Here is a 24,286-nt window from a genome sequence, read left to right as displayed (position 1 = left end):
CAGTACTCGTTTTCTATTTAAAGACCTGTTATCAAAATAGACTTAATAATCCTTTAATTTGTGGATGCATAGTTTGCTGTCTTTGACGTTTTTGCTTACAAACAGCAGATTATGGTGCAGACTACACCATAATCGGGAAATCAGTGGGACAGTTAATGCCTTCATAGCCTAATATTAACATCAGCTTCAATCAGATGAAACTGTGGCAGAAAGCATTTCTAGAGACTGCTGTCAGCGCAGTACCACCAGATGAGGGATACGAATTTAATTAGGCCTAAATGATTTTCCAATGAAATTACATGGTGTGTGCCTTAGGATGTCACTTATATACAGAAACATAATCTGTATACAAGTGACATGCTGTATATGTGGATGGACAAATTCAAAATCTATTTGAATGAGGTGCTGACCAGTCTGTTGGCCATTTTATTGACTTTGGTAAGTGGGCCCATACCTTTCTGTAAAGCTCAGCCATTGTGTACTAAAAGCTGTTGCACTCAAACTGTAAACGCCTGCACAAACACAATACATAATCACCAGATTTGAGGAATCTGCTTATGAGTCAAACTCTCATAAATACAGAGATTGTTATAAACAGTCACAATTTCCTGCGGTGACACCTGAAAGGATAGAATTTAAAGTGGGAGGAAACAACATGACAGCATTTGATGACCCTGTGAGGCAATGCATAAAGCAAACATTGTTTATGCCCCGTGTTGCTTCACTGAGTGTTGTGGTCAGAAATATTGTCAAGTCACCAAGGATTTTGAAAAAGCCTAGCAGCAAACATGTGAGCTTCTGAGAAAACACTCAAACAAAAGGGTTATTGTTCATTGTAATCCACTTCTTAGCTTTATCTCTAATGTGTATGTAACCTCACCTATCACGAAACTCATATGACCTTACGCATATCTTTGTGTCAGATTCAGCTCTTGAACTGTGAGTTGAGTTGTCAACTGCTGTCAGTCAGCTAGTCCTGAGAATTGTATCAGCCTGAAACTACCGCACCAGACTGGCTCCAAGGTCCTCCTGGTCCTCTCTCAGAGCTTCTTCGAGAGAAACATTAATGCGTTTGTGGGTTTGCTCCCCTATTATTTAGAAAAGCATGCTATTGCATTTGCAGCCTGCTGTTAGCTAATATTTAACCAAAAGATCATTCAGTCCGTTCCAGCAGTGTTTAGCGAAAGCTTCAATGGGCTTAGCATAGTTTGGGCTTTCCTTTGTTTGTTTTAAACCAGCAGAATCATCAAACAAACAAACATTTATATAAATATCCCAGAATGACAGTGGACTCACAAGTCATTCTCCTCTGCTGGCACTGTGCAAAAGTACTGTGGAGCCAATTGCAGACTGGCTCTGCTATTGATCAGTGTCTAATCTTCTGATCTTTTTATCCTGATTTATAAATAATACCTTCAAAATACCTGAACTTCTACACTCCACACCTGACTTTTTCCAGGAAAGAGCCATGAACTCAGATTTGCAAGTGCTGGCCAGGGTCCAAACTGCTCCGATGCACTCTTGAACACATTCCACTGAAGCATAAACACTGACACCATCTGTAAACAATGGAGATGACACCCAAACCACACCCAAACTTGGACCAACTCCAGAACTTGGGCTGTGCCTTCATGTGATACACATGAACATCACAAAGAGGAGACTGGACACACAAACACATACCTGTTCGGATGTCCAGCTCTCATTGTAAATAATAAGCTGACAATACAATTGCTCCAAATGTATGATGATGCATGCCAGTGCCTTAGCATAGGGGAAGCTAAATGCAATGATTTGGTAGTTGGAACACACCCTCAGCTCCACATTATTAAGATGGGAACCACCAACTCAGTCTGCCAATCCAAACTCCATCCCTGACATCCACAAGACAGTAAATAGACGTGTCAACCATAGCATCTCAGTGATATCCAGAGCTGTCATAATTTTAGAACAGATCTTGTCCACTCTTGGCATCTTGCAAGACAGAAATCCAGTCTAACAAATTCATTTTAAGAAACCTGCAGTTTAGCATCCATCATAGCTCAGCAGTACATGCCTCCAGCCATGGATTATCCACCGGCCTCTGACCACCATCCTCGCCTTAGGAAAACCTGCTGAGACAGCTTTTCGCTGTCCATGTGACATGTCGCCTCTCATGACAGAGATGCTGGGCAGAACAGGGTTGTCACTGTCGTGGCAGCTATGTGATGCACCGGCTCCAACCCTGCATCCCAGTCTGCAGGATAGCTGTCACTAACTGGGTGTGAGAGGGCATAGGTGTGTGTGTGTCTCACTGTGTTTGGACACCTGCCCTGCAGTTCTCCAAATGTCACATCATGCTTTCGTCATTCTGAACAGAATTCACCCTTAAGTCTTAATGCCACAGAATCTGCAGTCAGCTGATTTTAGCTTACCGCAAATATATCGATGCTGTATAGCTCATTGCTATGAGATATGGGGATGCAGTGATTCTAGCAGACACAGCATAACACACACACACACACACACACACACACACACACACACACACAGGACAACCACACAAGTGATCAGACAGGTTTTAAAAAAGTTTAGATTTTAAGCACATCGTCTACTGTTCATACTGTACCATGGCTGTAGCTACTGGTTTTGCCACATCCCAGATATTAGCAGTGAAACTGGTAAGTAATTTATAATAGAATAATGGCAAAAACAAAAAAATTAAGGTTGTAAAAGCAGAATTGTATAGAAGAAAACACAATCTAGCTGATTCCGGATAAATGCCTGTTAAAAGCCAGAAAATGCACCCATGGCAGAAACTTCCTGCAGGCCGATGGATAGTAAGTGGCACATGCTCTAATTCAGACTGATTACTGTATATGCTTATTTTTTTCAGAACTCAGCCACACAAACATTCACAGCTGTGTGAGCATAAAACACATCCTGGAATGTGTACCAGTTACTGGCAATAGTATAAATGCTGACAAAGCCTTTCATAAACTGAAACAACACTCATCAGTACCATAGAAACGAGCTATACAAATGGACATTGAGCCAAATAGTTTATACTTAAATAAGCAGATTTTGTGTACAGGAGCTGCTCAGAAGAACTTATTGGTTGCCCTACAGAAGGGAATTTAACAACAGAAACAACCAGACGCTTCGGGCCAAAATGTTTGAGTGGAATCTGGAGTGGGCACTGAGCACTGCTGTTTCATGCCATCTGGACAGTGGTTCTGTTGTCCACTGTGAGCCCTGGTTCAAGATGTGATTTTCATGGCTGGAAAACAATTAGCGGCGAGAGACTACAGCAGTTGAAAACAGTTTCCAACAACCCCATGACTGCTTTCCACTCACCCTCTCACCAGTGTAAGAACTGAAGTTTTTCATCACTCTAAAAACCGTTCCAAAGCATCAGCAGTGCAATGCATACTAACATATTATATCTTGGCTAAATACTCAATCTGAAACTCCCTGTTAATAGCACTTTACTGTTTGCCATGGGAAGACTGGAGGAGAGATAATTAACCAACCACAGTTCCCACTATGACATCGCTAGCACAATATCTTTTTATACCCCGAAATCCAAGATTAGGTTAAAGGTTTGCCTATTTATTGTAGAATTTCTGTTAGGTATTTATTTGTGAAGTGGCAAACTGAGACACACAGATGACAATCCCCCCTCCCCCCAAAGTCAGACTATAGTATTAATATGACATCAAAGTAAAATAAGGTTGTTGACATGCCATCATGTTAGCCATATTTCAGTGAACAGACTTGGGTCTCAAATGTTTATCTTTGTTCATTTTAATGGATTCATCCCCTCATTGGGCACATTACAGAATGCATAATTTCCCTGATGAACAATGATCCAATCTGTCTCCCATCTTGCTTATTTAATCCATTGTGGAGGAAAAAAACTGAGAGTAATTGAAGTGGTTGGTGTATCCAAGGATGGTCAAATAATCTCAATAACTGTGGGGCAGATCAACAATAAGGATGACAGTTTTGGTCCTGCTTTCTTGTAGTGTTATAAAGCCTGTTGAACTATTTGACCAGCAACAATATGCTGATTGGTTGATTGGTGGTGCTGTTCTGTGGTCAGTTGGAGCTGGACAAGAAGCAGGAACACTGAAAGACAAAAGGTGGATTGTGATGCTCTATTTAACAGTTTAGTATTAATTGCCAAGTTGCCTGCTGCCTGCCAGTAGGCCCATCTGCATTGTTTAATCAATTAACAGCCACAAGACATGCCCTGCCTGAAACTATCACCACTCCCTTGTCACCAAAGCCATTATTTCAACGAATGATCACATTAAATGCTTTCAACAACAGCACAACTACAAAACTGCACATCCTTTTTATTAAACGTGACCTCAAAATGGGATTTAATCCATGTTGCAATACACAGGATGCCATGTGGGACAAAAATGGGGCAGCCCTCAAATAATCCCCCTTGTCCCCCTCCATTTCAGCAACCAAAAAGAACCAGCTTTTATGAAGACATGTGAATGCATTTAACTGTAGGCAGCTAAAGGGCCATCCAGACAACTATAATATATATATATATATATATATATATATATATATATATATATATATATATATAACATATAACCTGTCCTCATACAGTTTCAACAGCACCCCACCTATCCCACGGTGGAGCATCACAGCCATGTGCGCACACAGAGGTCAACAAGCTTTTCTCATGTCAGCAACAGAGCACTTTGTAGTGAACACGTGGAAGGGAATGCTCAATAATTAATATAGTAAGGAGTGCATCAAACAGCACCACTGGAAGCATGATATACCACAAAACATTTCAATGATGGAGGCAGTTGTGGAGAAAAAAAAACTTCGAGATATCAAACTGATGATAGAGCTGTCTCTAATTTGTTCGATTCTCCAAAACACTGTTTTACATTTACCAAATACTTAATATTTTAATTTAACATTAGCGTTACGTAAATTGAACATGTTAGACAAATTAGCCATTCCCTCTAAAGTAAGCTATATTACAGTAGGGCAGCAAATGAGCATATTTAACGCTAAATGTGAACTCAGTGCTGAAAGTCAACGTCGTTATCAAAATGAGACCGAGACGAAACTTCAGTCACTTTCATAGACTGTATAAAACATATTTTTGGTGTCAACGCTTCTGAAAGTAGTTAATGGTCAATAGCACTTGCGGAAGTTTATCTCTATGTTAGGTTAAATTAATTGTCAACAACTCATCCACACAGCGATGTGCGTTAAAACAGTGGCTTTAAGTTAATTTACTGTCGGACACCGGGTGTTCAAAAAGTGGAGGAAGCGACAGACTGAGAGAAAGTAGCTAACGTTAACGTACGTTATAAGTTTCGGTGGTCAACTGTTAAAGAGCGTCCATTCACCCAACAACGGAAATCACACTGAGCACAATTAACTTAACTTTAGGCACTAAGTCACAACAATAACATAACTTACACGGTTAAAACACTTACCGTGCTGTCAGCCGCAGACAAATACACGGCACAGAGGTGTCTTGAATTAAGACTTAAAATATTTCCGGGGCAGCTGTAACCGGAGTCAACATTCACCGTCTCTGTCAAAGCTGTGCAGAAGAAAAGCCGGGTTTGGTGTCTTTTGTTGTGTGTCTCTGAGCCATGGATGTCTCTGAGCCCGAGAGAGGCGTGGTGGCGTGTCTACTGTTGCCTTCAGGAGCGCCTCGGACACTCCCACTCCACAGTTTGCTTATTGTAGCTAAATGTGATTTTGGTGCATATTAAGGTGCTTTTGATAGACAACTGAATAACAGCGTGGATACTCAACCTGTCTGTGCTGAGGATCTTCTCTTTGCTCAGGTCATTTCACCCTGGCCTGCGCTGATGCAGAACTTAAAAACACTTACCTATTGTATTTAAGGCTGTAATGTATCACACAAAACACAGTTCAGACTCATCAAAATAATTCAGAAATCTGATGCAGACTTAAGAGTTTTGAAAAAAGGGGGAAAGGCTTATTTCATCAAATCAGCTTTATGTGCAAATAACATGTCTTAATTTAAAAAAATAAAATAAAAATCTGACCAGTTGTCAAAATATGTTGATTGATTGGAACACGTGGATAGAAAATTCAGACTATCTTGGAGATTTTCAGCAACAGACAGGGAAGGAAGACAAGGAATTGAAATATTCTACCGCCCTGAAGGCAGCACGTGCTCAATGGTCTATTTAACAGACTTTGGTGAAGAGCGCCACAAGCTGGATGCTCTATGGTAACAATAACAACACAAGCAGATGCACATACAGCTCTGGAAAAAATTAAGAGACCACTGCAATTTTTTCTTAAATCAGCATCTCTACAAGTATGGAAGCCATTCCATTCCAATGTCTGTTGAATTCCAACACAGGCACACCTCATTCTACTGAATGAGGTGCTGATTAGGTGATCACCTGAACCAAATCTTATTTAATAAGGAAAAGTATAAAAAAACACTTCTGTGGTCATCACTATCCTCTTGCAGTGGGGCCAGCTGGATGGCAAAAACAGTGCTAGTAGTACCTCAAAAGTAATTGGAATCAAAAAATAACTATTGACCATGCCAAAAAAGTTAAAAAGGAAAGTTTTGAGTGAGGAAAAGAAGGGTTCAATTCTGGCTTTACTGGCAGAGGGATACAGTGAGCGTCGGGTTGCTTCCATCCTTAAAATTTCAAAGACGGCGGTTCATAAGAACAAGGTCAAGCAGCAGACATTGGGGACAACAAAGCTACAGGGCGAAAACGACTCTCCACTGACCGGAATGACAGCCAACTCATTCAAATGTCCCTCAACAACCGTAGGATGACATCAAGTGACCTACAAAAAAATGGCAAAAGGCAGCTGGGGTGAAGTGCACGGCGAGGACGGTTTGAAACAGGCTCCTAGGGGCAGGGCTGAAGTCGTGCAATGCTAGAAAAAAGCCCTTCATCAATGAGAAGCAAAGAAGAGCTAGGCTGAGGTTTGCAAGAGACCATAAGGATTGGACTGTAGAGGACTGGAGTAAGGTCATCTTCTCTGATGAGTCCAATTTTCAGCTTTGTCCAACACCCGGTCGTCTAATGGTTAGACGGAGGCCTGGAGAGGCCTACAAGCCACAGTGTCTGGCACCCACTGTGAATTTGGTGGAGGATCGGTGATGATCTGGGGGTGCTTCAGCAAGGCTGGAATTGGGCAGATTTGTCTTTGTGAAGGACGCATGAATCAAACCACGTACAAGGTTGTCCTGGAAGAAAACTTGCTTCCTTCTGCTCTGACAATGTTCCCCAACTCTGAGGGCTGTTTTTTCCAGCAGGACAATGCTCCATGCCACACAGCCAGGTCAATCAAGGTGTGGATGGAGGACCACCAGATCAAGACCCTGTCATGGCCAGCCCAATCTCCAGACCTGAACCCCATTGAAAACCTCTGGAATGTGATCAAGAGGAAGATGGATGGTCACAAGCCATCAAACAAATCTGAGCTGCGTGAATTTTTGCACCAGGAGTGGCATAAAGTCACCCAACATCAATGTGAAAGACTGGTGGAGAGCATGCCAAGACGCATGAAAGCTGTGATTCAAAATCAGGGTTATTCCACCAAATATTGATTTCTGAACTCTTCCTAAGTTAAAAAATTAGTATTGTGTTGTTTAAAAATGAATATGAACTTATTTTCTTTCCATTATTTGAGGTCTGACAACACTGCATCTTTTTTGTTATTTTGACCAGTTGTTGCTTTCGGCAAATAAATGCTCTAAATTACAATATTTTTATTTGGAATTTGGGAAAAATGTTGTCAGTAGTTTATAGAATAAAAAAAATGTTAATTTTACCCAAACCAGAGAAACTGATCATTTTGCAGTGGTCTCTTAATTTTTTCCAGAGCTGTATATCCAAACTCTAATTCTGAACTCAGGGAGCAGTCAGATGTCAACAACCAGTAATTAGCTTCTTTGTCTAATGTGTGTCATCACACACATTCACAATTCCTCTGCTATAGCGAGTTCAACATCAAGGTAGCAAGCAAATTGTCCAGTGCATTCCTGTGCTGGTGTGTCCTGTAATCATCATTTCAATGACAACCAAAGCTCCAGAGTGTGATTTAGTGTCTGTCTCATAAATGGCTGTCCAACAGCTGACAGGGCAGAGGTTTGGTAACTTAAACTGCAGCTGTGTGCACATCACTGGCCAATAGCGGCTCTTTTTGATCCAGTTTGTCTTGATACTGAGTTTTAGGTTGTTGTTTTTTTCTTTTGTAGTCCTTGAAGTGGTAAATTGATAAACATATTTTTTAGGGTAGATGAGCAGGTTTCAATTTGTTACCTGTGTGTGTGTGGGTAGGATGCGTGGTCTGTCTGTCCCCAAACGCTGAAGAAAAATTGCAAGCTGTTTCTCCTTTGGGGCTTTGTCCAAGCCAGTAGCTATCAGGTAAGGGCCAAACTGTTCTTTCCATGTCTTCCATTGTGTAGACAGGTCGTCTAGCATGGGCAAAAGAGGCTGAATTTGAGCTAAAAATGCTGGTGTGTGCATGTTGGAGGACTAGAGGACTACCAGCCAGGACTAAGAAGAGCATTCAGAGCAATGTTATGGAGTTATGGAAAATACAAGTCAAAGCAAGAATTTGGTCCACTCTGGAAAAGGGGTCACAACTTCGCAAAATGATCAAGGTTTAATAACCAAATAAATAACCAAAACAGATATGCACTATATATATATCTTGTGTATGTTATAAAGACAGCATTCAGATCTCAGTTTGGCAGCACATAACACTACATCATGGTAAGAGCTCTTCCATTTTCCCACTTTATGTAGTTTATGAAGTAAAATAAATTAAGTTGCACCAAATTTATCATCTGTTTTTCAGCCAGTGACTCACCAGTGCTGGTGCTGTAGGTGCGAACAGTGGTGTCAGGCAGAGGTGGTGAGCAGCCTGAGTCTATGGATGCTGTGTCGTCATCTTGGGAACAGCCAGCCTGGATGGCTCTCAGGTAGCTGTGGCTGCGGGATCGGAAGCATGTTGGCATGGGTAAGTCTGGAGGCTCTGGGTTGTCCTGAGAGTGGGAACGGGAATCTCTGAATGTGGACTCGGAGCTGCGGTCCTCATAATGATGACTCATATCCAGGTCCCGTAGCTGGGGGAAGGAAAGGAGAAGATTGGCAAAGACATTACAGTAGTGTAGCAATGAGAGCAGAACTGTGTGAGTGGGTTCATTTTGATCACGGTAGCTGCTCCCAGCGCTGTAAAATGCATTTTCATTTTTTTGACATTTCTTACATGGCCTGCTATACAAGAGCTGTCAACTTTCAGAAAATAAAAGAAATGCCAAGGCAAGAGACATCACTTTGAAAAGTTTTTAGTGTGTTTTATGCAGCAACTGTATTATAAAAAAAGTCAGCCTTTTGAAGAGTAAGAACCAGCCTTGCAGATGATGGGTTTCATATTCTGTAGATTGACAGAAACAGTCTGAGTAGGGGTCAAAAATGTCTTTGTAGCAAAGTTATTTTGAAGGTTCAGTGACTAGTGAGTGAGTGCAGGAGAGGCAGCACAAAAGAAAATGAAGTAGAGAATCTGGCGGTTACACTTATACACATTTTGGAGTCACGTTAAACGTTGGGTATGGATGATTTTCACTGGCTCTGATTCAAATTTATTTTGTTTTCCAAATTATACAACTTGACCTCAAACAAGTGCAAATTATAATGCATACTACATTTGTTTGGTATGCTGCTGTGCATGCAAATTTAAGCAATAGATTTATAAATTGGACACATTTATTGTAATGCGTGACCTGTCAGAGATTGGGTGCAAATCCTGTACTAATAGCCTGCACTGCCTCATTTGACTAGTTCATTGAAAAAGATCAGAGCCACTTTGCATAGTTGTTCATCATCTTAGTGACCTTGTCAGTGGGAGGCTAATAGCTCTTATGTAAGTAGATGAATTGAACCTAAAACTACCCATGCCATTCATTTGGCTTTTAAGTTCATAACATTAATATGAGACATATTTGTAAAATAGGGTTTCTTTGTTCACTGGAAGCCCATTCTGTCAGTCATTCAAACTGTATCTGTGAAAATGCTAATTATACTACGGAAACAAGTGTTAGTAGCTCAGCAGACAAAGGGGACTTTAAAACTGTCTGGTGATTTGAAAGTAGAAAGTCTCTAGGAGCTAAGTGATGTAAATTTTGAGCCAGTACAAATGTATTCTTAAGTCATTACAAAAATATCTGCTGAGCTAATGAGAGAAAAAGAGACCCAAACAGAAATTCATTATTCCTTCTCTGACTGCTCACAAACCCCACATTTAATTCAGTTCCTGTCTGTCCTGTCCAGGCAGGCACTGACCTGTCCCATGCAGCTACGTCTGCCCAAGGTGCTGCAGGCCTGGCTGAAGTCATCATCATCCCAGCGTGGCAAAGACGAGCCTGCATCCCCAATGCAGTCTAGGTTGTCCAGGCTGCGATTATTGGAGAGCTCTCTGAGTGATGGAAGACAGCTGGAATGAGGAGTAAGGTGAGAGGAAAAACAAGATAAAGGAGATGTGTTAAGGATATGAAATATAAGGAGGACAATTAAAGGCAATGTCAGCAGTGCAGGAAAACAAATTCAGGGATGGAAAAACTGTTGATGTTAATATACGATGAAAGAGAGGCAGAAGGGCAAGGGCATCAGCAAAACCAGGAATTGAAAGAGAGATAAAAGGAGGATAAGGTTGTTATTCAAGTTATCCCTTTCATTTCCACTTTCATTTATGAGTCATCATGACTCAGAATCTCGACTCTATTCCAATTTCATCTAATTTTAGCATCAATCATTGTAGCATCTGAGCATGCAAAGCCAGTGATGTCAGGCGACGCATGTACGCAGCTCTCCGTGCCATCATGGTGCCAAAGACAAAGAACAGGTTTAGGTTGAATCAAACAGCATATCTAAAGTCATGTTTTTACATATTCTTTGTTGGCACACAGTGATAGCTACATGACAGTAAGCTGCCATGCCATGGTCTATGGACATAGATGTCCCCTCATTCCCCCATTTGAATAGTGTCAAACTCAGCTACTTTTCACCTAAAAGCACCGGGCAGATGGTATTTACAAGCTTAAGGGAGGTTGGCAGTCGTTGGCAGCAGGGCATGAATTTGGCATTTGGAGTTGCCACTGACTTTACAGACATCTGGGGGGGCAGTGCAAAGTCATTGATTGTAAGTGATCCAATCAGACATAAGCGTTTAGCACCGCACCCCTGAGACGTGGCTTACAGACCTATCACTGACCTGCTCATTGACCTGCCCAGCTGGTGCAGAGAGGACACACTGTGGAGTGGAGACCACAGCGCATCCAGCTCTCCCTGCAACAAGGTGTACTCCAGGGTTCTGCTGCTCACGCCAATCAGGGTGGAGCAGACCGGAAGAGAGTGGGGTTGGATGATCAGGGATTGGCAGGGGGGAGTAGGGTTAGTCATTCAAGCACACTTTAGGGAAGAATAAATCCTTAAATTTCCAAACATAGACTTTAAAGGGATTTGAAATCTTTTATTCATGTGGAGGTGTGTATGTCAGGTAAGCCCGTGGCTGTGTTTCTCAAAGTGATGCCCTCCTGTTTCGGTTGAATGGAGTTGTATTTTCTTACATCAACACTCAATCTCTGATCCAACCAGAAATATGTCCACTGATAAAGTGTCTGCATTTTGACTCTACAACCTCCAAACTTGAGGACAATCCTGACAACAAAAACAAGAGCTGCTTTATAGAAGGTATTGTCACAAACATAGTCTTGAAGTTTTCAATCCCTGGAACTACCCTTGTGAATATCAAAAAGTCAATTATAATATACATACATGGAAATTTAAAGCATAGTTAAATTTATTTATGCTGACTGTATTGCATTTATGTATCTAAATGCATTGGTTAAACTCTAAAAACATATCAAAAATATACTAGTAGAGTATGTCAAAGCATTAAAATCTATGGAAAAAGAAATCATTAAAATGTCATACATTTCTTGAGCAAATCCCTGCAGACAGTCATTTCAGATAGAAACTTAGAAACATAGAAATTATTTATCTTAGACAGCAGATGTAACAAGGGGGTCCCAAAACCAAGTAAGTGCAGCGTGGACTGTGTGTACTTGTGTGTTTTGTATTTTCCTGCATACTGGCATGGTGAGGGCTGGGTGTGATAGTTTCCTTCCTGTACGCCCAGAAAAGGGTGACTTATTCATTTTGATTGTTGAGAGGTTGTGCCAATCAGTATTTATAACTGTGTGTTCTTATGAGTGTCCGGGTGTCTGAAAATCAACACTTTTATAGCCACACAATTTAAAGGCCCAAACAATAACTCTTCATCTAAGTATGTTCGCATACAGGATATAACTGAGGCCTTTAAGTTATACATTAAAACAATTACATAAATATTTTGTTTATTTCTCAACTGATCTTTACTGGAAATAAAGGCCTTACTGATGCTAACAAACTTTTAACAGCATCAGAAAACATTAATTACTCCGATTCATAATGGTCTGATCTCTTTATTAAAAACCCGTCCATCATTTTGGGACAGTTAGATTTTAATCATGGGTCTACTTTGGTTTACACTTGAATCACAGATTGTACCTCTAACATGAGGTTGTTTTCCTTGCTGTTGAATACTAATGTACTAATGTACTGCATAATAAAGCTCAGTCTGTTGTCTTACTTGCGTGGGGGTAGCTGGTCACTCAGAGACTGCTGTGTGGCCCTGAGGTAGCTCTGGCGACGAGCGGCGCTTTTTGGTGAGGGTTTGGGGCTTCCCTCTGAGTCGTCGCTGTCTTCCATGTCTCCCATGGCCTTCACATAGCTACCACTGCGCATCCGCCGACATGGGATTTCATTGGCACCCCCGCTGCGGCCTAATGTGCTACTCCAATCACCCTACAGGCAGCATTAAGTAGATAAAATTAGTCATCCTTTTATTCCTGCATTAGTGCTCATGATAGTAAGGATACTTTGATATTTTTTAACCTACACGTGGAAATGAGTCTGTAAAAATAAAATACTCTGTAAATATAACTTTTATCAACCACTACATTCACTTTAGGCCTGCTCACCCTTCGTCCAACCTGCAGGTAGTTGCAGGTTAGTTCCTGTTGGCAGGATTTGGACTTGAGCATGGACCTGTCCAGAGTAGCTGAGCCCTTCTGGATCACCTGTCTCGGCTGGCCCATGGTCAATGTGGACCAGGAACCTCCTTTCATATAGTCATTATCATTAATTACCATTCTTCCTATTCCACCTAGTCCACCACCTCCTCCACTCCCAGGCACAGGAAGTGCCTGATACTTCATGTCATTGCTGCTTTTGGAGGAGCTGATGGTGTTGTAGCCACTGTGGATGTATCTGCTCTGCCCCCCCTGGCTGTCATGGCCAGTTGGACGCCCCAGAGTCATCATGGCCATGGTGTTGTGGTAGCTGCTCAAATCGCTGCTGTCCAAATCGTCTGAGCTCCAATAACCTGACATGTTGGAGCGTGGTCGTCGCTTGGCAGTTGCCTCTGATTTTGTACCCCTATCTTTACTTTTGGATCTGCGATTCTGCTTCCCTCCGTCTTCAGTGCCAGACGAGCCTCCACCACTGCCAGTGGAGCGTCCGTTGACATTTCCCTTCATGTTGTGGCTCTCCAATGACTGGGACTTCGCAAAGAGCTTCTGCACTGAGTGCAGCATGTAACGGATGCGACCAGGACTGTCTGTGCGCTGCTTGGCAGCAGCAACAGCAGACGTTCGATGAAACTGCAATGTGCTGAATCCGTCGCAGCCTCCAGGTAGCTGCTTATCAAACTCCAGCAGGCTGGTTGGTGCCTGGTTCTTGGTCATATGATGCGATATAGTTGCTGAGCCGCTCGTAATCATAGGTGTCCGTCCACTCAGCCCTGCCATGCCCATGCCCGTTCCCATGCCCATGCCCATGGACATGGATGTGCCCATGTGCCCTGTGCTTATCCCTCCAATGCTGTCCCCAGGTGGGGAGAAGTCAGACTGGTCGTAGGAGTTGTAGTGAATCCTGGGAAAGGTGCTGCTGTTGGACAGCTGGTTATTGAGGGGCAGCATGCAGTCTGGTGGAAGAGAGCCTGGGTTGGCGGAAGGATAGAGGTGGGGGTCCATGGTGCCATAGTGGTCCATTGTTGGGCTCAGCAGGTAAGGGCTGCGTGGCAAGGTGCTGGTTCTCTGAGGGTAGAGGGCCTCTGGATGGCCTGGGGAAGGTTCACAGGAGTCAGACAGGTGTCTGTTACGGTTGGTCCCCAACCCTTTCATGGTGGCAAGGAGGTCCAACCCTCTAGAAGACCCCCAGGCCAAGTAGAGATGACTGATGACCTAGTAGGTGATTCCTAGAAAACAGAGACAAACAGGACAGAAAGACAAAACACAAGAGAGAGGGAAGAGGTTTAGAACTGGTTAACACAGTACTGTAAAAACACACACAAACATAGACACAGACATACACATTCAAACTCAACAATGACTATCAGCTCAGCCACACAAACACGCCCACTTATGTGCCAAACCACACTACAAACAGGCTAGCTGTAGGGCTGTGAGGGAAATACTGTGCAGTGAATGAGCCAACTTTCCTTTGCTTCCCACAGCGAACATCTGTGTTAAAATGCTGGAAGTGGATGGAAAAACATGGTGTGGGACAATGACAAGCTGTAGCCAGTGGGCCAGGGCATTCATTATGGGAAAAAGAACAATTGCCGGCAGTCATCTGTAACTTCAGACACCTCCACAGTTATGTGGGGCTACAGTACATGCCAGCAGTCAGTAAACAAATATCTCCACTCTTCTGTCTAATCACATTCAGAAAAAGAAGATTAGAAGAACATTAATTAACACAGCACAAACATTTCCATTCATGTGCACCATGCAACGAATTAAACTTTGTGTTGGTGTAGCATTGGATATTGTATCATGTCACCTTTCATAAGAAGACAAACAAACAAAATGACGGATAAAAAAAGTCTACCTGCTGCCTCTCTGCATATCTTACAGGTTAGTTGTGAACAGCCAGATCTCTGGGAGAGCCCTTTCTTTCAGTTTGTAGCACTCTTTCTCTGCCCATTATTCCATCTGTTTCTCTTTCTCTCTCTTCCTCCACTGTTCCCTCTCTGTCCTCTTCCCGCCTCCAGTGGGTATCCCTGGCGCTGGTCACTGAGCCCCTGTCCTATCTTTGCATGGCGAGCCAAGGATGGCGGGCAGACTGTCATAGTGAAACCAGTAAAGAGGATTTGACCAGCGGGTGGTGGGTTGCAGGACTTGGCAGCTACACCTGCTTGTCCTCCTATTCAAGTTGTGCCAATGCCCTGCCTAGCAAGGCGACAAGGATGTTACTTCTTGTCATGGAAAATGATAGATGATAATGGATGAAGGATATCATGTAAAGGCAAAGCGAAGGTAATAGAGACTTTTATGGTATTTAAGCATTGACAGGTATATTCATAAGTGGCTTCTTATCCAGTGTGGAATAATTACCAACAGAAAATTTTATTTGTCTGTAAAAGAAAGCCAGAGAGCTGCCATTCAATTAGTTTCTGCTCTCTTTCTCAGAAAAGTGAGACACTTACATTTTAAGCAAAAAGAATACTATTCCCTTTTCTATGTTCTGGTTTGTGAGGAATATATGAATAAATATAATAAGTATAGCGAGTATCTATAAAATTTGTGATTTCTTTTTATCATTCCTGCTGGACTAAAGGAGCTCTGCCCTTTAAGGCAGATACCATTATTGAAAGTCAAAACTCAACAGTATGCATGCTGCTTCCTTATCTCTGTTGGTGTAGTTAAGGGAATGCAGTTTAATCGATTACTGCTCTTCTCTGAGTCTACAGGTTATTGGAAACCCCAGAAATCAATGTTTCCTTTACTACAGCATGTGGACCTAACCAGGAAGATCACAAATGTTTCCTAAATCCATCTGTCATTTATTATTAGCCTTGGCAGCTGCAGCTGAATGACACGTTTAAATTAGCCCCCATAACTCAGATGTTGAACATTCAGATCATTCCTTGTATATTTTGGTGGATATTTAATGTGGTTATTATACCACACTTTTCTATCAAATTCCTCTCCAAGATTGATAAATAGTAGTTGTAGTGTATGATAGCATGCAGTATAGTAGATTTAGACTGGACTAATAAAAAAGATGAATGATTTATCTTGTCATTAGAGCCCCTGCAGATATGAAGAAAACTAATAAAGTGATTTAAAAACTCTATTTCATCTTGAGCATGGTGAATTAATTCTTAATTTATCCGGAGGAAGTCAGCCAGGCAGGCCAACGACACCTTAAATCCATACATTTACAGCTGCGTCACACAACTGCAGACTTGTACTGTCTGCTATGGGGTGTGATGTGGGCCGGCAGTCTAACCATGACTGCCCCACTTTGATTCTGGCCAGGTACTCTTATTGCATGTACTCTTGTTGCAAAAATACCCGAAAGATGAACTACAAAACAACAGAAACTACAGTGTTGCTGATCTGTTTTCCTCCCTTATATTTTCCCTGTTGAGGTAGGTTATTTGAAATGTCAACCTTGCAGTCAATGGCTTTCATTTCTAAAAGTTAAACTAGTCTACAGTCCCCAAAAACTGTTATATCTCAGCCTGGTCCTATCTCAAAAAGGTCATTTGAATTTACAAAATAGACTGATCTATTTGTCAATGTGTTGTTGAGAAGGATGTTTGCTATAAATCTCGGTGCTCACCTTCAGAGAGCTAGAAACCTGGAGAAAACGAGATAATAGCAAGTTGCAGTGCACTGCTAGAGAGACAATAAGTGATTGAAAAGCAGCTCACTTACAAGATTACACTTAATTCATGATCAACTCACACTGAAGTTGATTATGATTCACTGTTTCAGAGAAGGCGCTGAAATGTATGTGTGTTGCCTTTCCTTTACATAATATGTGCACACACATTTCTTTAACACACTTCTGGCAATTAGCTGTTTGCAAAAAATCTCAATATAAATTATAAGCCTGGCTTTCATGCCACCATTATTAGCATGCTGCAGGCACAGACTCATTTAGTGTCATTAACAGAGCCTCTCAGAGTGCCATCTCTGCTGATAGGGTCAAATCCTCTAAATCCTTTTACACCACATTAGCTAACTGCCTCATATCCCATCGTGACACGCCACTCAGCTAAGCTTAGCATACCCTCCTCAATGTGTCAACCAGTACGGCTCGAAATGACAGTGATAGTCGCATTATTAAAGGAGGCAGGATTGTAAACTGTACACTGCCAGTCAAAAGTTTTGAACACTTTAGCACATTTAGAAAATGTTGGCTTTTTTTGTTAACGCTCAATAACTGTATATAATTATACTCTTAAATGAGAAAACACAAGTAATGTACAAGAGAACTGAGAAATGTGTGTGGCATTTTTTATTTTATTGGACATAGACTTTAATTAAGGATTTCTAGCAGAAAACATACTGTAAATTTGTCTTATAATTGACATTTTCTATATTTTTAAGTGCTTGACCATTCCAGTGTGCTGGCTTTAATAAAACACCAATTAAGAGCTAATTAAGGTGCTGATTCATAGGTCCTTAAAAACACACTCCCTGATTTAGTGCCCAAATATGCCCTCAAATCCATCCATCAATTTCCGTTAAAACATTATTCAAATTATTCATACAGTATGAACTACTGAGATGTAACCAAAAGTTTTAAAATGTAGGGTGTTTATATTTTTTTACAGTGCTTTATTGTAACGGTATCATATTCATACAAAGCTCCAGCTACTGGTCAGTTTGTCAAATAATGGAAAAGATGCAAGGTTCAATGTGTCCACTGGGCAGACAGACAGCAGCCTTTTCAAAATGTTACCCTCTTAATAAAAATGTTAGATAACATGGTGGCTTGAGCATATTAGGATGCCTCTAAATGCCTGGAAGTTGTTGCAGGTAATATGGTTTACATTAAACAGGGCATTAAACAAGAGCTGTGTGAAAATCAAGCCTGGCAGCTAATATTTACGCATCATGCGTAACCACTGATGTCAGTACTTGTGACACTAATGTGCTACAGTATCACTGCAAAGTATAATTATAGGTCAAGAGACATTTTGACCCTCAGAGAAGAAAAATTAAAGAATTTAGGTCAAGCTCCTGCATTCTTTGGCTCAGTGCTGGACAGACAAGTACCAGTGTGCGTCTCAGTCTGCGTGTACAGTGCTCATAGAGAATAGTTTGCTCAAAAATGAGTGCACACAAGAACGTTAATGTGTCTGTGTTTGTGTGTGTCTTTACACCCTGCTTGGAGCGTCTGGTGGTAGCATCTCCCTCCCTTGTGCACTGGGGAGCTGCCATCTGCTCCTCCAGTGGGAAAAAGGGGTGTTTGGCACCGTGTCCAATTCATGACCTTACTCATTCTCTCAGCCGCCACAACCTCAGAGCCACAGGCAGTTAACACTACTAACCAGAGGAGGGCGATCACACTCAATACAAGCTGGACTGTGTTTCTGTGTTCCATCACTTTCTGATGTTTTCATATAGCATGTGGGGAGGTTATGAGGATCTACTTGTTCAAATCAGAATTTATAGAATTCTTTGTCACAGAATCTGACAGAAAGCTTTGGAGATGTGATGAAAAGATATGTTTGGACGTCAAGTAATGTTTAAATAATAATTAAAAGATCCGAAAGGTCCCAGAGCCATACCTGAAACTATACTGTGTCTGAAGCACTCAGTATATTTTCTGATGATGCTCATAAATCAGGGAGTGACAATATATTTCAGCCTGGATCTTTGCTTAATGTGAACATTTTTTAAACATTTTTACATTCATGTAAAAATACTCCATTACAAGTAAAAGTCCTTCATTTAAAATCCTCCTTAAGTAACAGTATGAAAGTATTATTAGCAAAATGTACTTAAAATATAAAAAGTAAAAGCACAGAAAAATGGCGCCTGTACCTGATTTATTATTATTACATATGACATTATTCGATTGTTAATACTGATGCATCAATGTATAAGCAGCGTTTTACTGTTGTAGCTGCTTGAGGTGGAGCTAGTTTAAACTACTTTATATACAGTTAGGTATTTTATTCCAGTGGTTCCAAACTTGGAGTTGGGTCCCCTCCTAAGATACGTCTGAGGGATCCTGATGAAAAACCGTTCTCATACACAAATTTGTTTTCATTTTAGGACTATCTAATCTTTGTTTTTAGTGAAATAATGTACATAGATGTTTAGAGGGTAAGTCTCTCATAGATAGACATCTGAAATGTGGGGCCCAACTAGACACTGCTTTTTTGTAAGAGGTCACAAGCCAAAAAGGATGGAAAACATTGGTTTTATTTTTAACTAATGCATTGTATTTTATAAGCCTATCGCATGTTTTCTTTAATCGGAAAAGTAAGTGGTTACTACTACAATAAATATAGTGAAGTAAGAAGTACAATATTTCCCTCTGAAATGTGGTAAAAGTATAGTAGTGGTATAAAATGGAAATACTCATGTAAAGTACAAGTTTTAAGTAAAGTGCATATTGTACTTAAGTACAGCACATGAGTAAATGTACTTAGCATAGTCGTTACACAGTCAGCCTTCCCTCTATTTACCCTCAGTAAAACTCCTGTCTGTCAACATTTGACTATGAAAAAACACTAAATGAAGATTTCATCCATTTTAATTCCAACAGTATTTACTTAATTCACATATTTCCTGGCATGAAATAGTTCCAAAAACAAATGGACTCCCCACTCCAAGAGAAAGTGAGATTTATTATTCCCAAATATTTTCATTCACGCACTTAAGCTTTGCCATCATGAATATATTCAAACTGATTGCTAGATTCCATATCAAAACGTCTCTGGGTTGTCTGTGTTGTAGCCCTTGAGTTGCCAGATTTTTCAGCCGGTTGCCAGTTTCTGTATTGGCAAGTCTATGCACGGCCAGATTAAGATGAGAAACTATGCAAAGGACATCATTCCCTCATCTGAGCAACACTGTACAGAGAGGCAGTTTGTCAGAGCACAGCTCAGCCAGTCAGTCAGTGAGCCCATCTGCTCCATAAGCTTACAGCACTGCCCTGGAAGACAGGGGGCTACTCTGTGTGTGTGTGTGTTAGTGTGCTGTGTGTGTTACATGTAACAAGGAAGGAGAATGCTTACAGACTGCTGGTGAGGAGGAAGGGACAGAAGGAAGTGAGGGAAAAGCTGTGGGGAGAAAGGTGTGGGTTTGGACAGCAGTGAAAATGAAAGCAATCTAAAAGGGAATGAGAAGGTGCGAAAATGAGTAAATGTGTTGTAAACTGTACACTGGGGAGAAGGAAATATAAAGAAGCGGAGGAAGATGACAGACAGAAATCAGCAAGGGGGCAGAAACGTAGCACGGAGGAGGAAGAACGAGAGAGGGGTAGTGTCAAGAGAGTTATGAATTGAGGTTTTTGCATATACAAAGGAAACAAGCCACGTTTTTATTTGAAGAGATCAGATGATACTGGAGGAGGACATGTGTGTCAGTTAGCAGAGTGTTCGATGCATGTGTTTATCCCAGAAAAGGTGTCAGGGTGTAAATGAGTGTGAATATGCGAGGCATATGCGTGTGCAAGTTAATAATTGCCTACGACTGGTTGAAAGATTTGAATTTTCTTAGCTTTGTTTTAAGTTACGAGGCTTTGTTCAAGCGAGAAGTAATTGAATAATTTGTCAGTCACTGAATGCCTCTGAGTGTTTGTGAGCGAAAAACACACGCGTACACAAACACTCGCTTGTGTGCATGTGTGTCACGTAATTAATAATAAATGGTGTATATGTGCGTGCATGCATAAGTGTGTGTGAAGCAGGCTAACCTTGTCCTAATTACACTCTATCTATTCCATCAGTGCTGTGCTCTGGCCTATTTTCACAGCTATAAATTTACCACTCTCCTCTCTGCTGTGATAGATGACCCACTCATTTTAGCCCATCTCTGAAGACTGTGAGCCAGAAAGGAAGTCAGTGAAAGACAGTGGCACCACTTCACTGCTTATGATGGCGATGGAACTTTCCATGTCCTCCAAACTGTTTCTGTGTGTAAAGATGGTACATTAAACAAGTGTGGAGTGAATTTGTTACCATTTTTGTTTTTCAGGATGAGGAAAGCCTAGTATCAAAAAAACAGTGAATACATTTAGTAGCTGAGCCTGCCGCTGAGTGTTTTACATTTAAGAAAGCAGCTCTTCCTTACTGTTGCAGTGAACAGATTATTTATGAATTTGTAGTACTGATTATCATAAAATGTTAGCAGCAGGTTGTGTATTGACACGCATCTTTCTGCTCTGAAAATGACTAAGGCACTGAATTTTATTGCCATTCATCTCCACAATATATACACATAACTAATATTAATATAGTTTATTAATATACAGTATTTCAGAAACAATTCAACAGGTGTTAAGTGGTTGTGAGGGCTCAAGGATTATGCATCCTAAACAGTGAGTTACCTTTGAATTAAAGTTTTGGAATAAATAAATAAAAACATTGAAATCCCACTTGCAGGTCCTTGATGTGACAGCAGTGATAACCAATTATGTTTTGCATGTTTATGTAAAAACCTGTAGATTCAACGTTGAGTTATTTCTCAATATATTTTGTAATCCACATAGTAAACAAACACAGAAGCGCTTTCTAAATGTTTGCACTATGGTTCGGCTCCAAAGCCGACAATTAGTCTATATAAACCAGAGCTACGTTTAATCCTAAAGCCATATGATGATATAAAATATAAAATGTAGCTTATTCTTTCTTCACCTCTAATCTGTGTGGCAGCAGTCATCATGGCCATGCTCCAACATAAATCCTCCACTCCCACCCCTTTTGACCTTGATGTCCCTTTGTGGATCTGTTGGGACAGTGTACCTGTAGGTGTGAAGGCAACTATGTGTAAACACCACTGAACAAATCACAGAGTTACAAACAATACAATTCATTTAGGTGCTATAGTGAATATAATGCTTTTGAACAACTTCCTTTCTTATCATTCAGTCATGGCTGTCTAATAACTACATTTCAAAAGAGCTTGTTATCATTCAGAATGATTTCAAAAGCAACTTTAATAATTTCTCCATAAAATTATTCCTTTATAGCGTGACTCCAGTGTAAGAGATGGGGGACAAAATCCAGCACAAATGCCGTAGAAGCTAATATGAGGCTTTAGCAGTATGAGATATTCAAATCAAGTTGGTATCTTTCAAAGTTAGTCTTTTGAGCACAAAATTCCTTCTTTGTGTTTCGCCACAGTGTTTTCTTGCTGAACTGCAAGAGAGAGAGTAAAACAAAGAGGGAATTTCGTACTAAAGAGACTAAAAAGACTGTAACTTTGGAAGATAGCCACTTGATTTGGCTAATTGAGACTGTTGAAACCTCATCTTAACTTCAGTTGAACTTTGGAATGCATTTTTGCACAAAATGAGGATTTGGGATTTTGTCTTAAACACTGAAACTGTTCAAGGTAGGGGATACCTTCACGGACAGTACGAACAGGAGGACTGATTTCAGCAACCAATAACTCTCTCCATGTACATATGGGCATGTTAGTATTGTATTATGATTGACATTAATTGAATTGAAAAAAATGTTAACCTTTCTTTTAAGTATTAAATCTGCAGGAAGCAAGCGTAGTGGGTTAGCTTCTTGACTTAGCACAGCGTTTGAAAGGATCAGACACCTCATAATATAACCAATCTGAACCCAGTTTTAAGCTGAGGACACGGTGGCCAGACATGGCCTAGTGCGACTTTAATCGAGAGTGAATTTTTATATTTGGGAATAACATTGCGATAGGTGTCTCCCGCTAGGTCCTGCACACAGTGAAGCACAGTGGGAAGAGAGGGTTGTGGGCTACAGCTGTGGCCTCTATCTCTAGATTCAGGGCAAATCAGAAGGACTAATGCAAACAGACATAGAGATGTGCACATATGCATGCACACGCACAGACACAGGAATATTTCTATGAGTGCACATATATTAAGACGCTTGTATGCAAAGACACCATTCAGACGTACGCTCTCAAACAGAGACATAAACCATCTCCCACACTTCAAAGGCTAAACGATTCTGGCATTATCTATCATACTAAAGGCACTACATGCTCTAAAACTTTAACTTGAAACCTCAGCTGCTCTTTGATATCAAGCTATAACGTTAAATTCTCTCTCTAATTATATGCTATGGCAAACAACATAGAGAAAATCAATGAGCATTAATATTTGGAGTTCAGGTCAGTATTCATGAGTAAACTTTTGTAAGACGTGAAAGCTTTAATGAAAGCTCTCAAATCTTATTCCTAAGCTTCAGCTCAGTGATGTCCTGTGCTGTCTGCAAGTTGCTGCATCGCATGTGTGTGAGAGCTATGAGCAGTCACCCACAGCCTGTTGTGAACAACCACAGCACAGCTATAAATCCCACCAGGATAAGCTTTAAACCTCACCCACTTCAAAATGCCCTTGGCCTGACACACAGCCCCCCCCCCAACAGAGGAAGCAGCAGCGCAATTAGATTTCCTGCTGTGAAAGGAAAAGGTGAAAAGTCACTTCCTGTGGAGATGTGAGGGGTGATCATGTGCCGGGTGGGAGAGGATAGAGGTCCCCCCTGGGTCAACCCTGCATTCATGCCTCACAAACCCCACGCAATGTCACAACAATACACTAATGGCCGTCTGTCAACCTATCAACCCATCAATGGCACAGGTATTTTGCCATGACAATAGTCATAAAGCCAGCAGGACAGGCAGAGATGGTACGTAGCCTATATACGGTTTTATGTCACACAGAGCACTGACATTTAGGAGACGTGAGCTACAGCCCTCAGAAGCTGTTGCCAAAAGCCACATGGATATATTATGGGGAAGCATACTTCAGTTAAGCTCCATTAAGAGGTATTTTTGATAACACAGAATCACATTTTTTGGCCACACATAGACTGCATGTTTGAGTCCCTTGGCTTGCACCAAAAGCTGTATGATGCCATTTTCAAAAACACAAGCTAAGACAAGTGGGATGTATTCTAGATGTCCAGCATAACGCGGCAGAAAGCCAAGCTAAACTAGTGGCTGCTTAAGAAAGAATCTAGCAAGCTCAGCTTAGATATTGTTCTTGGGATTTGTTGGGAAGAAAGAATGACTCCAGTGGGATGATAATGTTGCTCTGTGTCTGCTGAATCTGTAAGTAGGCAGTTGTTTGCTGACAGGTTGGACATAACAACCTGATAAGCCAATGATATATCAGGCTTCATTTCTGTGAGTTTGTTTTAGGCAGCATTTTTGCTCCACAGCCATGCTAGCGGC

General features: G+C 41.1%; 1 protein-coding gene and 1 long non-coding RNA gene across 6 annotated transcripts in view; both read right to left on the bottom strand.

Annotated features, from left to right (window-relative positions):
• Nucleotides 1–24,286, bottom strand: part of dlgap4b (discs, large (Drosophila) homolog-associated protein 4b) — a 114,652-nt gene that overhangs the window by 11,580 nt on the left and 78,786 nt on the right. For 3 of the 5 annotated variants that reach the window (XM_044180747.1, XM_044180711.1, XM_044180730.1), the window contains 5 exons: nucleotides 13,064–14,340; nucleotides 12,673–12,887; nucleotides 11,254–11,355; nucleotides 10,326–10,476; nucleotides 8,854–9,109 (listed from right to left, as the gene is read on the bottom strand). In XM_044180747.1, coding sequence (XP_044036682.1) covers nucleotides 8,854–9,109; nucleotides 10,326–10,476; nucleotides 11,254–11,355; nucleotides 12,673–12,887; nucleotides 13,064–14,266 — 1,927 coding nt within the window. In that variant the 5' untranslated portion in view covers nucleotides 14,267–14,340. Of the gene's footprint in view, nucleotides 1–8,853; nucleotides 9,110–10,325; nucleotides 10,477–11,253; nucleotides 11,356–12,672; nucleotides 12,888–13,063; nucleotides 14,341–21,753; nucleotides 21,862–24,286 lie in introns of all 5 variants that reach the window. The other 2 variants (XM_044180720.1, XM_044180738.1) reach the window with 2 other exon arrangements.
• LOC122868620 lies at nucleotides 3,771–7,604 on the bottom strand. The gene is made up of 2 exons (XR_006376152.1): nucleotides 5,463–7,604; nucleotides 3,771–4,110 (listed from the first exon to the last, which is right to left on the bottom strand). It is a non-coding gene; the product is annotated as an uncharacterized LOC122868620 (long non-coding RNA).

This window comes from Siniperca chuatsi, linkage group LG2 (genome assembly GCF_020085105.1).
Source record: "Siniperca chuatsi isolate FFG_IHB_CAS linkage group LG2, ASM2008510v1, whole genome shotgun sequence".
NCBI lineage: Eukaryota > Metazoa > Chordata > Actinopteri > Centrarchiformes > Sinipercidae > Siniperca > Siniperca chuatsi.
The sequence above is the reverse complement of the archived record's forward strand: the minus strand, read 5'-3'. Positions and strand labels throughout refer to the sequence as shown.